At 37.2% G+C, this 16,657-nt stretch overlaps 1 protein-coding gene across 1 annotated transcript in view; it reads left to right on the forward strand.

The window, feature by feature from the left end:
* SUPT3H (SPT3 homolog, SAGA and STAGA complex component) overlaps positions 1-16,657 on the forward strand; it is a 232,164-nt gene that overhangs the window by 188,506 nt on the left and 27,001 nt on the right. Inside the window, exons 4-6 of the mRNA XM_035895129.1 lie at positions 6,089-6,175; positions 7,383-7,473; positions 9,314-9,450. Of these exons, the coding sequence (XP_035751022.1) occupies positions 6,089-6,175; positions 7,383-7,473; positions 9,314-9,450 (315 nt within the window). The remainder of the gene's footprint in view (positions 1-6,088; positions 6,176-7,382; positions 7,474-9,313; positions 9,451-16,657) is intronic.

Here is a 16,657-nt window from a genome sequence, read left to right on the forward strand (position 1 = left end):
GAGCAGGAGAAGCTCAAAAAGTCCTTGAGTAGTCTGAGCACTACTTGGCAACAACTGAAAACATCCGTGTGTTATCAACATTCTTCTGGTACTAAATCCAAAACACAGCACTGTGCTAGCTACTATGAAGAAAATTAACCCTATCCCAGCCGAAACCAGGACATTGTTACATGAAGAATATCAGCTCAAGCAAGCTGAAGGGTATTCTGCTCTTGCAATTTTCTCTCCCTATAAGCACGTACCTTCTTCTGTGGCATTTCTTCTATTTGGATTATACTGGTTGTGTTGCTAAAAACCCCAAAAGCCCTGCAACCTTTTCTGTAATCAAAAGAAGTATCTGGGTTGTCAGTACAATGAAGAGAGATGATGATGTCCAAAATTATATTAAATGTTCAATTTAAACAAATGGGAATATAACAAGGTACCTTTTCATCATCATACTAATCTGTAGGGGTCTTTGATAGCAGTGGTGTGGTTAAAAACGTGCAGGCTGAGATGTAGGGCTGTTTGCTGGAGTTCGTAGGCTGGCTTTCACACAATTTCAGTCTGAAAGAAGCTAAGGAAGGGGCTGTTTTCTCCTGTGTTTTTTAGAACAGTCTGACTTCATCGTATCATAGAATCACAGAATGGTTTGGGTTGGAAGGGACCTTAAAGATCATCCAGTTCCAACCCCAGTGCCATGGGCAGGAACACCTTCCACTAGATCAGGTTGCTGAAAGCCCCATCCAACCTGGCCTTGGATTTATATCAACTGCGTGTCACCTCTCTTGTCAAAACCATCGTTAAGTATTGGACTTGTAGGTGTACTCTTTGTGCTTTCAAAGGGAAGGAGCCCTTGTGTAACCTGCTTATCGCTGGAGATGCTTTTTGGATAATTCTCCTCCAGCTACTAGTAACTGGCTGCAGACCCTGTATACAGAGCCAGCTCTTTGGGCTGGCTGATCTGTGGAAACCAAAAGCCACTGCAACCTGCTAGAAGGCAAAATGAAGCAGTCAATCTTGCTTCAGAGACTAAAGAAACAAATAAAACAAATTATGTACTTGAAAACAAGTCCCCAGTAAATGTCAGGGACCATGGGGTATGAACTGATGTTTTCTTATTCTCATGATCTCTATGGACTGAAATTCACTGTATGTCAAGCAAGAAAGTGCTCCTCTTGTTACTCTCTACAACTACCTGAGAAGAGGTGTAGCGAGGTGGCTGTCGGTCTCTTTTCCCAAGTAACAAGGGATAGGACAAGAGGAAACAGCCTCAAGTTGCAAAATTTCTTCACTTGTGGTCAATCATTGGAACCTAAATGATTTCTATGATTCTGTGATTCTCTAAAGCCTCAAAATGTGACGCAGAGCTTTATCTTCTCAAGGTCATACATAATCACCTGGTGTTACATTACACGGTCTTCAGTAAAAAATACTTAGATTTCAAAACAGATACCCAATAAGAAGAAAATTGATTGTGTTTTAATCTGCAGAGGAAAGTTTTATGTTTTAGACAGCTTGTGACTATTTAGTCATGCCATTTAACCCTTGTGTTGATCCTAAATCATTACCTATTGGAGTGGTCTAATGGACTGCATAATGCAATTACCTTCCTGGGACGTGCTAACTGCATAAAGCACGTCCCTATGCTGACTTGTGGAAATAAATTCTGTATTTTTCCTGTGTGTGTTAGAATTAGAAGCTCAGGTGTCAGCATCAGTAGCACGTGGGATATTCTATAGAAGGGTTTAAGTGAAAGCCTGTATTTACCTCTTCTACTTAATTGCTTTCAAAAAAGTATTGGGATGCTCTGCTTTGAATACATTTACGGCTCTATATCTAAATTCAGAATATTCTTTGGTATTTTTATAGTTGTATACTTTTGATCTAGAAAAAATGAAAAAATAAGACATCTTAATGCATATTTAATAACAAAACAACCTTCCTGCCTCAGAAAAAAAATTGTCCAGGTAAACTATGATCTAATTTTCCTCTATAATGAAAACAAAATCATAGCTCCTGAAGCATTATTCTTGGCTCCCAGCAGTTTCAAGGCATGCAAACATTACCATTTCGACTCCGTCCTGCAGTTTCACTGGAAGGATTATGTCACAACATCGTGTGTTTGTTTTCCAGCTTTTTGTCTGTTTGTCCGTCAAGACGGTTTTGTAGAAGTATTGACGATTGTTGACTTTGGAGGTAGTGGAAGAAAAAATAATTATGAAAAAAAGAAAAGCAGACAGTACCATTTAAGTAACTGTGCTTCTGTCATAGGAGAATGAATACTCCTTTCAACAAATCTATAATTTGCAGAAGTTGCAAAAAGAAAATAGCCGTAAGGTGACTGTTAACATACTTCAGTTCATCCTGCCAAGAAAGTTAACTTCATAAAGTCATTAAACCAGTGATTACATTTTAAAATATTATTCCCCAGCCATTTCTTCTTAGACTTTAAAATATAGTTACTGTATATACTGCCTTCTTTGTAATGTGAAAAATTGTAAAATACACTTATTTTTCATAAACTCCTAATTATTAACAGAGCTATTTGCGCTCCTATAGTTAAAGTCATTTCAACACTTCCGTTATTTAAACTTCACTTTTAGGGGTTCATAATTTGGCTGTAATAAAAAAAATATATTCAGACTCCAAAGTCTCAAATATTGTTTGCTGGTATTAGGCAATTTAGCCTGGTTTTCCTTAAAAAGCTAAGTAATTTGGATTGTTTGCTGTGTCCCTCAAGATAATCCCAAATAAAATATTTTTAATGTGGACTAAATAATTTTAATCATTAAAAAAATCAGGAAAAGACAGTGAGGAACTGCTGCTGCCCCAGATTCTGTGACTGGCACTGAGTATCACTGAGGCTTGGAGATGGGAGTTGGTGGGAAGTTCTTGCCCATATCTCCACTGCCGCCATATAGTAACCTGATATATGAAAAGTTATTCCAGCATTTATGTCACACCTATCATCTGTAGTCACGGGCAGTAGAGCTGCTGCTCACAAAGTAAAAACCCCTCCGTGCTTCCACTGCAGTGAAAGGTGGAAGACCTCCTGACTTCAAGGTTGCATAGCTGAAAATTGCTTTTCTGGAATGACAAATGCTTGGGTGCTCAGAGATGGATCGTTTCTTTGGTAAGGCTTCCTGAAATCCCCCTTCATCATGTAACGCGGCCATGGTAATGACTCAACAAGGCCTTCAGCTCCGGAAGTTAAGGAATCGGGGCTTATTGCATATTAATGGCAACTGTGGGACGGTCAAATAAGACAGTTTGTTATAATACTAATTATAGCAAAGCACTCATGTTGTGGTTTGAATGAGTCAATTATGTGTGTGTTAAAACTATAAATACATCTTCCCCCCCAACCTCGGCTGTGTGGTACATAATTTTTTTTTAATTGCTTGAATACATATTTACCTCAGCATATCCTGGTTTCCCAGGTAAATATGTGTACCAATGCAGAACTCATTATGGTCTATTTGGATAAATAATCCATATTTTATAACTGTACAGGAAGTAATTATTTTCATATTTTGCTTTCTTTAAGCCAAAGAAATTAAATGCTGTGTGTTCATTCCTTAAAATAAAATAGATGCAAAAGTTGAGGCAATACGAGAATAAAGTTTTCATTGTTTTGGTGGAAACTGAGAATATTATTCCAGATTTTGATCTTGTGTTTAGCCCAGAATAACTCCATTAAAGTAAACAGTGTTATTCAGGATTTACTTAGATGCAAATGAGACGTGAATTTGGCCTCCTCTCCTTACTCCCCCGTACTTCACTGGGAGTTTCCTGTAAGCAGCTTGCACGCGAACTTTGCTTCAAGTGACGTTGTCACGTGTTTATCATTTGGAAAAATAAGGTATTTCAGCTACACGCAGAAATTAATGTATCTGAATTTTATGGTAAGAAAATGACTGTCTTATAGAATCATAGAAGGGTTTGGGTTGGAAGGGACCTTAAAGATTATAGTGACGGTCCTATCGGTGGTAGGGCACTAGAGCATGCTTGCACGTCAGACATTTCTGCCGTTGCTTTGTGATATTTGGAAAAGCTGTGTTGTGTTATCACCACGCTAAGGTCAGGGTTTGTAACACTTTCAAGCTTAGTGGGGCCAAAGTCAGCCTTGGCATAAATCCATTAGCTGCAATAGATTTACACCAGAGATGAATATTGGCTCGTTCTTGGTAAATTTATTTTTATCCAGCCCTTCATATTTTATGTTAGAAATATAAGTAGCTTGTGTGCCCTCAAACTAATCAGAATAAGAAACAGTTTTGCTTATGCCAAAAAATAGAACTATCGTTTTTCACATTCTTACATTTTTCAAGTAAGATTATATTACTGTGACTTCTGAATTCCTGAAATCTCTCTGGTCTCTGTGACTGCAAGGGCCAAGAGAGGGTTTCAAGGAGAAAATCTGAAACTCTTCACGCAGTATGTTTTGTGTTGGGCCTACGAGATACAGTTAACGTTTTGTATGCATGTGATTAGTGTGGAAAAAAATTAATGCAGTGCAGTATTATGATTTATGGACTGAATCTTTTGCCCACTGAACACTTGCCAAAATGAAAATCTTTTTCCCCCCTTTTCCTCCTTTGGATATTAGAAACAGCTACTGTTTTTGTTGATCTTTTTAACTTCTGAATAGGCCTATTTCAAGTCATAGCAGCATGGGAGCTCAGATTAATAATATACTTATTCAGCCAGTGATACTGAGTGAAACCATTGCTAGTGTGAATATGAAGGATAGGATTTCTGTAAATTATTTTCAGGTGCATTAATGCATTTCTGAAAGAATATAGAGATATTTGAAAATAAATTAAATTTCTGTTTATCGATCGTGTTACAGGTGTATATGAGTTTCAATATCAAGAATTTTTTAAGGTGTCCTTCCTTTTGATAACTTTTGTACTGTGCTCACTGTCAGTCCATCTATCAGATGGTTAACGAGGATAAGAGTAAAGAATTAAGATTAAATCTCGCCTTTTGAACAATGTTTTTGAGTTTAGAGGATAAGGTATATTCCATGCTGTGAAGCATCCTTTCTCTCCCACCTACTCTACAGCATCATCTTACACCAGAACCAAAGGCTAGCAAGGTGAAAGGAGCAAATCCCATAGACTTCTCTTGTGGGTTTGGGCTGGACCTCCATAGCCCAGTAGTTGGATAAGCATCAGGTTGCACAAGTTTGGTTTCTAACCTTGCACTAGTTTGGCATGATCTATCTGTGTATAAAATACCCCAATTTTTTGCACCTACTGAAGGTGAATCCAAGGCTGATGTGCTTAGCCCCTTACAAAGAGATTTTTGCTCTTTACAGCACGGTTTGAGCAGTTTGGAGCCTTTAGAGGCACTGTCATGTGGAGGTGAGGATAGTTCTTTGCTTCACACTCCTTTGACCACCTCTTGCTGATTTTTGCGGCATTCGTTGCTCAATCCCATCTTTATCTCTTTCATATCTGAATGGCCTGGTCTGCTCAATGAGGTTTTTCCAATTACTTTATTGGTAGAGTCAGTGTTTCCTATCAATTCATTTTCTTTCTCTCATATGAAGTAAGAGTCTGCCTAAAAACGTCCTCATGTGAGTCTGGTTTGTCGTAACGATAAGTCAAGTAGGGATAGAGTTTCTTTCAAAAAATACTTAGGTAAGCTGTTTAAAATTAATATTTGTTATTCTAAAAAATTTTGAGAGGGATCAGCCACCCTTCCACAGTTGCAGATAAAGTGCTATGGCAAGAATTTGGCATTTTTACATTGCCTGAGAGAATTGTATGTTCATTTTCTGGGATAACGTGGTGCAAGGAAAAAAAAAGGGGGGGATACAGTGCTTTTTAAAAGCAATCATTTTAAATATAAACAAAAAAGCTTTTGCTTGAGATTTGTCAAAAGTCTTTCAGTCTTTTCATAAAATTGATTCACTTCTTGGCTAACAAGAGCCGAGTGAGTGACACCTTTGAGAGTCCCAGCTTGTGTTTTAGCGCATAGCTTGTATTTTGCTATGCACTACCATGCAAAAATATTATCTGAACTTATTTAAAAGAAACCCTAGTGAATAAATTTTTTAACACAGAAACAGCTGCCCTAATTTATTAATTTATTTTAGTTGCAGCAAGCAGCTGAAGTTTCTCAGCTGAGAGGAGCTCGAGTCATCTCTGCTGAAGATCTCCTGTTCTTAATGCGCAAAGATAAGGTACAGTAATAAGCCAGATTTTTCTTACTTTACATAGTAAACTGCTTATCATGTTTTAAAGTGCATGCTTAACCTATGTGAAAAGAGTCCATCATCATGAACAGCTTTATTTAAAAGTACAGCTGCTCTGCAATTGTGTTGTATTGTGCACAGTACAATAATTGCATAATATTTTAATCAATTCTCATTTTTTCTAGTAACTTCAATTATGAATAGATTTTTTCACTAGCTTTAGGGTGGGTACTGTACCTTAGAGCTCAAAACAATTTCTTAATAAAGGTATAAATATTGATCCTCATCCTTTATATCCATTTTATTAAAAATCAGTCATTTCTCATTTCCTCCTAGTTATGCAGGGTGTAGATGTGTAATTTGACAGTGCAACCATTACATTTTTTGTCATCTAGGCTGTCAATAAATCCTGTCTTGATTTTTCCCTTGTATTTTTCCTTTACTTTATCTCATTAAAATCTCCAAATTTAGGGATGGTCTTGCTTTCTCTGGATACTAAGTAGAGCAGGTCAATAGTTTTTAAAAAAGCAATTTTCCATACGAAGATTAAATTCATTTTCTATCTTCAAATTTCAAAATTATGAAAAAACTATTATCAACTATTTTAAAGAACATTATTTATTCTTCCTTTATCTCCTTTTCTTCCTTAGTTCCCCCCTTTCCCACCCCCTTTTCTCTCCCTTTTGTTTATTTTTCCTCATTTGATAGTTGAAACCTAATGACCAAAACCATATCAAAATTAAAAAACAGTAAAATGTGAAAAACAATTGCAGTTTCTTTATCTGATATGATCCATAAGGCTATCCTGAAAACAGTGGTCAATATGGATGTCAAAGTTCATGAAAGTACACATTTGTAGGTTTGAATTTCCAACCTAAGAAAGATTTGGAGTGTCCTAAAGAAGCCTGTATTCTGAATTTCTGCTTTCTAAAAGTAAAACCCATTTCTGTTTCACAGTTGGCAAGCAAAGTACCAAGGAGCTCAAATAAATAATATTTAATGTGGAATTGCTACTGACCTGGAGGTACTTTCTATGCGTGGATTTTCTGCAGAATCAGAAATATGAATATTTAAAAATATGTATTTAATGAGTAAAGTATTACACATTTGTATGTTTGTGTGTTACAAAGTTAGCCTAAATAAAAAATAATTCTATATAATTCTAATTAATGTAAATGTATTTTTTTTCTCTTAGAAGAAGCTTAGAAGGCTACTTAAATACATGTTTTTTCGAGACTTCAAGTCTAAAATTGTCAAAGGAATAGAAGAAGATGACCTCCTTGAAGGTAGTAAAAAAACCTACTCAATTTGGGGAGACTTGGTATTTTATAAATGTGCTGAAAAGCTTAATACAAAATATTAATGTCTTGCTTAATAGTGAAAAACATAAATATATTGTCTCCAAACTAATCTACTATCCAAATGATAAGTAAGACTGCTTAATGTCAGAACTGTGTTGAAGTAAGAAACTGGTGCTGATTAAAGGGCTAATTGATTTCAGTATGTGTAATTTAAATGTGGCAGCTACTGCATGCAATTGAATGGAAATTAAATTAGTATCAAAGGGTTTTGACATGTTTTACAAAAAAATCCCATAATCTGATGTCACTGAATACTAATATACGACCTGGGCTTGTTTTCAGTGTGGTTGAATATATTCTACTTTGAATCTGTAATTTAAAGAATGGGAAACACTTTTGTTACCCATTCCATGAGCAAGGAAAAATTTCTTCACTGCAAGGGCTGTCAAGCATTGGAAAGGGCTGCCCAGGGAAGGGGTTGAGTCCCCATCCCTGGGGGGATTTAAAAGCCGGGCAGACAGGGTGCTCAGGGCCATGGTTTAGTGGTGGGATGGCAGGGTTAGGGGAACGGTTGGACTTGATGATCTTAAAGGGTTTTTCCAACCTAAACGATTCTGTGATTCTAAGTCACAGGTTTTATAACCAATGCATTTAAAGGAAAAGCTCTTTGATTAAAAATATGTTAATATATGCCATATAATTTGCTGGCATAAAGTTTTGTTGATTTATATTAATAGAAGAATTAGCATTTCCTTTGTAGAAAGTGAAGTTAAAAATTACCATAGCAAATCTAAAGCTTGCCATACTTTTGTAACAAACATCTAGCAGCGTCCATACACAACTTTTTGTATTTAAATAATTTCCTTTCTCAGAGCCTTTTTTTTCCCTTACAATGAGTTCCTTGTGTTTGCTTCCTATAAGCATCCACACTGATGTTAGGTAAACATTGTACTTCTTGTTTTGACTTAGTCAATCTGTGGATAAGTTTTTGTCAACTCATTTGAGGTTTGATTTGCCTGTGGCGTTTTATTTTCACTACATGTGAAAGTATATTGTTTTGTGCAAGCAGTCTGGCAGTATAGCTCCCTACCTGACAGCTTAGGGTTTTTATACTTAAGTCTGTATCTCTATTTAAAACAAATAAACAATTTTCATAAGCCATCTAGATATTCATGAAATGCTTCCTAAACACAGTTCATCTGGGAATGAAAGATGGCATTTTCAGGCAGGCTTCAGTACTTGAAGCCATTATTTTTGTTTTGTGTAGCAAATGGCTTTATAGCTGCTGTTCTGTTTAGAACAACAGAGATCACCTTGCCAGGGTTCTCGAGGTTTTACTGCAGAGCAATGGTCCATCACCTATGGAGCTGCATTTTAGTGTTTGTCTTATGGTTTGCTTTAGGCTGTAGGTAATGAGGATGTTCTGCATGCTTTCAGCAAGGAGAATTTCCTCTGTATATTCTGTTGTACAAGTGAGGGTTTTGTACAACCAAAGATGTGTGGTTTCTTCTACAGCTCTGTCCACTGTGGATCCTTCAGTGAGAAATAATGATATATGAGCAGTAGACTAGGTTTCTCTAGATTACAAAAAACCACTAGGTTATACTAGAAAATACTGAAGGTGTTTTTTTACTAGAGTGCTACTGCAGCACAGCAGTGGTATCACTTTGGTCAGGTAGCACAGCTTTTATGATCAGGAGAGTAAGAACAGGCCTTTTCCACACAGTGCATCTGATTCTAAAACACGTCCCTCCTAGGGACATCGGTTGATGTTTGGAGAGGCCAGATAACTTAGGTTTGTTGTTCTTTGCTTCCCTTTGTGAAGACAAATTCAACAGTAATAACACCAATAAAAGGCAGAAGCTTGCTCAAGACTTCCTCAACTCCATTGACCAGACTGGGGAGCTCTTAGCCATGTTTGAAGATGATGAAATTGATGATGTCAAGCAAGAGCGAATGGAGGTAATTCTTTTTTTTTTACTGATACCCAGCTCCAGCATAGAAAACTGTGAAATATTTAATACATCGTGCTGGTCTGATGCCTTTTTCATGCTGCATATTATGTCATTGTTACATGGTTTTTCCTTTTGCCCAGATGGTCTAAAGGGATCCTATTTCCATATTTCTCCTATTCTTTCAAATATCTCCTGATATCTAAGCAAGCATGCTGAGAAGGAAGTTTATGGAAGGGTAGTTATGGATCTTTCTGTCTGCCATGTATTTATATTTCCTTCCTGTAGGAAGAAGATTCTATTTATAAACATTTCAGATGCATTTTTGACAATAATTTTTTGGGGTTTTTTGTCATTTCTCTCATGAGAAAATTGTTTCAATAGCATTTCAGGACTCTTCATATAACACAGCTTACAGATAAAATTCAAATATTCTGTGCAAACATGCTTCAGTATACGCTCTTCTCTCCATCATGCTCTCAAGTCCTATATTCTGATCTATATACTTATGAAAAAATATGTATACGTTATGGAATGCGGTACCATATCACTCTCAAAAAGCTAGGTGGGATCAAGAAGCACTATAGCTGTGTTAGCATGGAATTCTGTGGAACGATGGTTTTAATACCAGTTTTAGTGGGTTTCACTGAGGTTTAGCTATACTGGCACAAGATACTACATCACAGCAAGCACACCGTACAGATCTATCAACCCTACGGCCTCTCTATCAGTAGAGCATCTTTTGAATGTCATTTACTCTTGACATATTTATAAAATCCAAAGGTTGTATCCATACTAATTAATAAACTCAGCCAGCACCAGTTCTCTGGCCCTGAAGGCAAATCACATGACCCATCTTGAGTCCCTGTGTCTAGATTTTCTATAGGTGGACAGGGCTGCCCTTTCTTTTTGGTAGCCCTCTCCATAGCGAATATGGAGAACAGTCCATGGCCCCTGTTTGTGCCCAATTCATCCTCATTTCTTCTGTGGGCAACTGGATGTCAAGAGCAAATCCGTGCTAGGAGCACACTCACAATTCCACAGTAGTGTCTGGGCCAATTTCCATCCTTTTTAGTCAGTAATACAGCATATGTGGGTGCTGGAAACGTGCTATTTTTAGAGTGCTTTTTTATACCCTTTCAGTGGTAGAAGCTCGTCACTTTGGTTTGATTTTCTTTTCTATGCTGAGGTTGGCTGATGCGTTCAGTAATATTTGTGTATATAATGTTTCACTACTGGGGCCTCGTTTCACTTTCAGGATTTCATGGAAAATTCTAAGAAATAACCCGGTTTTTATCCTGCCCTAGTTGTCTCATTTCTTCTTCTTAATGGATCCCCTTTTCAAAACTGTTTCCCCTTCCTTCTCCCCATTGCAGGTAGTCAAAATCTAATCAAGAATCCCTTCTCCCTAAGAGTTTCGCTAGTAACAAGTCCCGTTTCTCCCCAGCTGAGAGTCAGTGTCGTAGAACAGTTGTTTCCAACCACTGTTTGTGTTTTGGAAACTAATGGTTTCCTTTCTTTCCTTTGTTTTCTTATTTATTTATGTTGTGTTTTGCATAAAGGCAGGCAAATCCTTTGAGCTTGTACACACAAAAATACAGACCAGCACTGTTTGGAATGAATGGGTTATGTGCTCGACGTTACATTCTCTTCTGCCATTCCAGTATAAGATTTTTTTGGTCTATAAACTACCCACGGTGCTAGAAGTACGAAGTTCCCTGTCCTAGACAAGGACAAATCTGACTCTGTGTTTGTCTGTCAAGGAATGTGTTCCTCTAATCAAATATTTATCTTTCATCTGACTACATGGTTTGTTTTTTCTCACTAGACTATAATTCATGAACTGTAGTGTGTGTGTATATATATAAAAATAGCAATTCTCTCTATTGCTCTACTTTATTACATTTTGTGAAGTCTTGATCGGTTTCCATGTTGAAAAAAAAAAATCAAGATCTACTTATTTTAGAATATATTCATGAATTATATACAGGTATGAAGTCAGTAATACATATTTTCATTCTTAGTTTTTAAAACTAATGACAAAACATGAAGGATTGCTTGAGCCATGCTACTCAAAATTTTTAACATGTTTTTGGCTTTGTTTTGTCTGAGATTTCATTGTCACTTTGAGGTGGGTGGAAAGGAATCAAAGATAGTAAGAAATGTGACCCGTTCCTAAAGGAAGAGTTGTTAGTGGATGGGCTAATCTCGTGTATCACATTTTCTTTGTGCAGTAGATTGTTTTAATCCATGCTAAGTTTTGGAGGAAATCCAATAGACACTTTAAAAATTCTAATGGCATTCTTTAAGGAATTAGTATAGTTAAATCATGTGCTGTGATCTAAAGGCAGTGTTCCTTTTAGGTATCAATTACCTCAGAAATGTGTGGTTATCTTGGTTTGGACAACTGTAAATAATTTCAGTTCCACTTTGCCTTGGGCCAAAATCATGCTAAGTTGTCCAGAGCAGATGATAAACATATATTTCTGATGTCATTATGGGCTAAACAGGATATGATTGTTTAGCAGTATGGTTTCAGTTATGATACAAAAAGCAAATATTGTTTATACTCATTTCTTTTAAAAAATCTTATAAAATTAGAGCTAAGACTTCATGAGATCGCTTGCTGTTCTGTGAGGTCTATTCCGTATTTGTACCATGGAGGAGTAAGCAAAGCTCCAAGCCACTTTCAAACATTACTAAAGGAGAACACAGAATTCTACACTTTTGACTAAAAAACACCCACTAACGCTGTCATATTAAGAAGAAACAACATTCTTCTAGGATTGTATATAGAACTTATTGATGTATCCTTGGGTTTTAATTTGAAGCAAAGGGACTATCTCTAAAGCAGTGATAATAGCAATGTGGAAAGGAAAGTGGAATACTCCTGAAATACAGGGCAGAAATTAAGACGAAATTCACATTACTTTGTCATAATACGAGATTATGGTATCAATACATTGTGATTAGATGACTTACTATAAAAACTTCAATAATAGCAATAAATGGTAGCAAACCAGACAACTGTATTGGCAAAATCAAAACAAAATAAAAGTGGAATAGCAGCTCTGTCTCCCTTCGTAACAGTGAGGATTTTGCCCTCCTAAGATAGCAGTAAAACACCAGTGAAGCGCTGCTCCTCAGAGCAAGAAGAGTTATAGGTGGAATGAACTATTCTCGTTCATAGATGTAACTGAACCGTGCCCGTGTGGAGAGCTATCCGGATCATAGAAGTTGTCTTCACAGCAGGTGACAGTCTCTTGAGAACAACACATGTAACGGTGATCTACCTAACACCCCTTTTTTATTGGGAATAACCAGGGCTGTGGTGCTTGGGAATTCAATTTCCCTTCTATAGCCTGTGCTATGACAGAATTCATGAGAAATAAAACCTTGCAAGTGTATTGCAATTTTGCTTTTTTCCGTCTCTTAAAAATGATTTAGAGGTGAGAGTTAGGATTCCTGTGGGATATGGCTGAATTGGTGTGGGAAGAAGGTGCATGCTCAATTAAAAACTTTGCTTTTTTCCCTTATTTTGTAGTTTGGGTAGAGATGCAGTTTTGAGTGTCTGTTGGCCTTAAGTTGCTCCTTTGAACCTCTCAGGCTGTCCATAGTAAAACTAGCTGCAGCTTTGGCTGTGATTTTGTGAATGGTAACTCCAGTTCTGCTAAATTTTTGTATGACAACCACCATCAAATATCTCAACGTCTTGGTATTAAAATCAAGGATAGCTATTTTAAAACTTCAGTCAATGTCATTGCAAAGCTGACTTCTCTCTCATTCTGTAAATATCCATTTTTTATCATTTGTTTTATAGTTCCGATGCCTCCCCCACTTGGAAGAAGTCCTCCCATCAGAAATCTGAACTGACATACAAAGGAATGCATAGAGCATCACGCTGTGAATGCTCTGTTTCACTTTTCTTCCCCTAGGATTAAGAGAAACACCATTCATCTGTCACTCTGCCTGCTAGTTTAGGGATACATTTCCAACGCTCAGATGTTATACGGCAATAATTCAGTTGCAGTAGCTGCCATAATGCTTTCATAGTACATTGCAAGTTTGAATAAACAGTGGAGGGAAAATAACTTCCCTAGAAGAACACACTACCTTGAAAACAGGCTGGATGCCAGCAAAATGTTAAAAAGAAGTTACATCCGTACAGAAAGGTTTCGGCAGAAGTTTGTGGTTCTTTAAGGTATATTGTCCTATGGTTATGTTAGGTATTTAAAAACTACAGATACATAGTATTGTTCTAGGAAGTTCGTTGTGGGTGCAATTTTTCCTGTGCTGCTCATTAATATGCTTCTGTTAGTGGGAAATCTGTACAAAGCTCACAGAAATGCAATGGGCCCTCTGCAAAATGCAGTAGATCACAATAAAGTGTAGATGTGTTTGGAATACAGCCTTTGTTCACATGAAGTTAAATTGCTCCCATTTAATTTTGTCTCTGTTCAGGTAGAATTAATTTGTGTCTGAACAAGACACCTAAACACAGGTAAATGCACCTTGGGGTACAAGAAGTCAAGATCTGGAAGTCCACTCTGTTTCAATCATAGAAATAAGGTAGACCTGGCTTTTAGTTGCGTCTATAGTAGTAAATTAGATAGTGACCGAGAAGATTCCTTCCTACTGGAATATGATGATCCATATTAAAACTTTTGTGTGATCACGCTTTGACCTGAGCCAACTTGTGTTGTCCCAAACAATTTCTGGGCACAGTTTTGGAGTCATCCTGGGCCAGCTCTCTCCATGGCACAGTTTGGATGTGGCCACTCTCTTTGGGAGGCTTGGAGAGCAGGAGCACGGGCACAGGTCGCTCCGTGCTGACTGCCCTTGGAGCTAGGGCATGGACCTGGGGTCTTCTAGTAGAGACAGAGAAAATGTGGTGAGACAATTCAGAAAAAAACCTATGGGCTCTTCTGTTAAGGAAGGATCTGAAAGACGGTGTTGAAGTACTCAAATTCATTATACTCATTTGGAAAAGCTGTACAAAGAAAATAAGCAGGAAACTATTTAGAAACAGCTCTGAGGCCTTTTAGTACTACCGTGCTCGTGTCACTGGTGAAAATTATGCCAGTGTAAAAGTGCTGCATGGGGTCATTACTCTGTAGGGAGGATCTGTTCGTGCAGGGTCTATCTGTAACAAACTGGAATTTGATTTAAAGCCCATATGGAAAGCTTAGTGCTGTAGTACAGACAACAAATACTTAATGGAAACTGCATGCCAGAAGACAAACTGAAGTGTTCTCTTACTAAGCACGAGCGCATTGCTTCTCAGAGCACAAATTTTTTTGCTATATATTTTTTACAATAAAATTATTTTTGTTTCTTCAGAAAGAATTATTTTTAACTTTTTTTTTACTGATTTCAGATTCCTGTCAACAGAAGGTATATTTTGGGGCATAATTGCATTTAGTTGAGTGGTGGCTTCAGTTATCTCATTATAATTGTCCCCAAATCTAATAATTTATTAATTATTAGAATCATGGTTTATAAGTGTTAACCATTCTTAGATTTTAACAGCTACACCCTGTGAAAGAATACATATTGGGGTAAGATTTGGCTACAGATGAAAATGTTTAAATTTGTTTTGGGTTTCTGTTAAGTGTCTCATCTCCCACTGTAGTTACTGGAGACCCAGGCAGTTTAAACAGTGGCGATTACAGAGCTATTCAGCTGATCAAATGTTTGCATCTTCTTTACAGTCAGCTACACAGCTCTGTAGACTCCTCTGGGTATGTTTATCTTGCAGGGAATTTCTCTGTGCTGTCAATGACCATTCTGCTTCTGTCCTGGCCATATGTGGGGAGTGGACGCTGGAAGACTAAAACAAAATGTATTAGACGTGGAAAAGGCTTGAGTTTTGGGGAACTGGTAAAGGGGTGGAGTATAAATGCCTACAGGTTCATATGGTTGCTCAGGTTCACTTGTAAATAGGAGTTTAATTCCTGTTGCATTTTTGTTATTGTCTTTACAAATACTCTTACAGATCTATCATCTCTTTATCTTGTGCTGGTCCATATATAGAATTGCAGCTTTCTAATATTCTGCCATTTATACCAGCAACTCAAGTTATAGCCCTACATTTTAAGTCATTATGTTTTGGAAAAAAAGGGGATAGAAAATAAGGTTCCTTATTCTTTACCCAACATTGTCAAAATGGGCAAAGGGATCCCAGTGATGGGACACAGAAGGACAAGTCACAGCATTAAAAACCTTACGCTTTATGATACATTTATGTATGGACTAAATAATGCGAAAACCAGTATCATCCTCACCTGTGTGTCCAGGCCAAATAAGGGGAAGTTGTCTTGAATTTGAAAGGGGACCTAAAATGACAGAGTACTCAAATAGGAGTGGCAAAGTTCCTGCCAAAGGACACTAGATTCCTGGGACAGTGGTGAAGAAACCCCAGGATCTCCTTCTCCCACCCCTTTAAGTTGCTTCGAGAGCTCGGTGCATCGCTGCCACAAGTTGGGCTGAATTTCACGTAACTGTAGCTGCCTAAAAGTTTAAACATCCCAGTAACTTAGGCCAGGCTCTGTACTCAGAACTGTGAGAGAAACAATCCAAGGGGAGGTTCATGTCTTAGATCAGAGAGAAAAATGCTTTTTCTTTGCTGCTTTTTTTCTTTTTTGCCCCCAAAGCATTTAAGTCACATTTGAGTGTAATTCATCAGATGTTAGAAAAAGTACTTCTGGTGCCTCTGGGTGGTTCTTTTTGGAGACTGAAGTTCTATGTATGCAGTGGGACCCTGATGATACAAAAAAAAGGGTGTAATGATGAACTCTAATAGACTATAAAGTCAACACCAGCTCCCAATATACTTTCTACTTCTTTTGATATACATAGATGCAAAGATTAAAAAGAACATCAATCAAGAAAAAAATTTATTTTCTAGGCAATGTTTTTTTTTTTTTTTTTTTTTTTTTTTTTCAATATGGCGAAACATACCTCACAAAGTTAGGACCCCAAATATAGAGGGAATTAATTTCCCTGCAACATTCCAGTGTTTCCAGATGAGTGCAAAGATAGGACAACTCATAGCATCTCAACTGTAAATCGGGTGTCTGGGCATCAAAGTGTTTGTAACCATTATTCAGTATAAAAATAAACCTGCTGGTATTAATGGTTTCTCTGATTACGCATTGCTTGGGAATGTTTGGGGTACTGAGAAAACACTATTTCTCTTAGGTAATGGTTGAATTGGT

This window comes from Egretta garzetta, unplaced genomic scaffold, assembly GCF_000687185.1.
Source record: "Egretta garzetta isolate BGI_Z169 unplaced genomic scaffold, ASM68718v1 scaffold235, whole genome shotgun sequence".
Taxonomy (NCBI): Eukaryota; Metazoa; Chordata; class Aves; order Pelecaniformes; family Ardeidae; genus Egretta; species Egretta garzetta.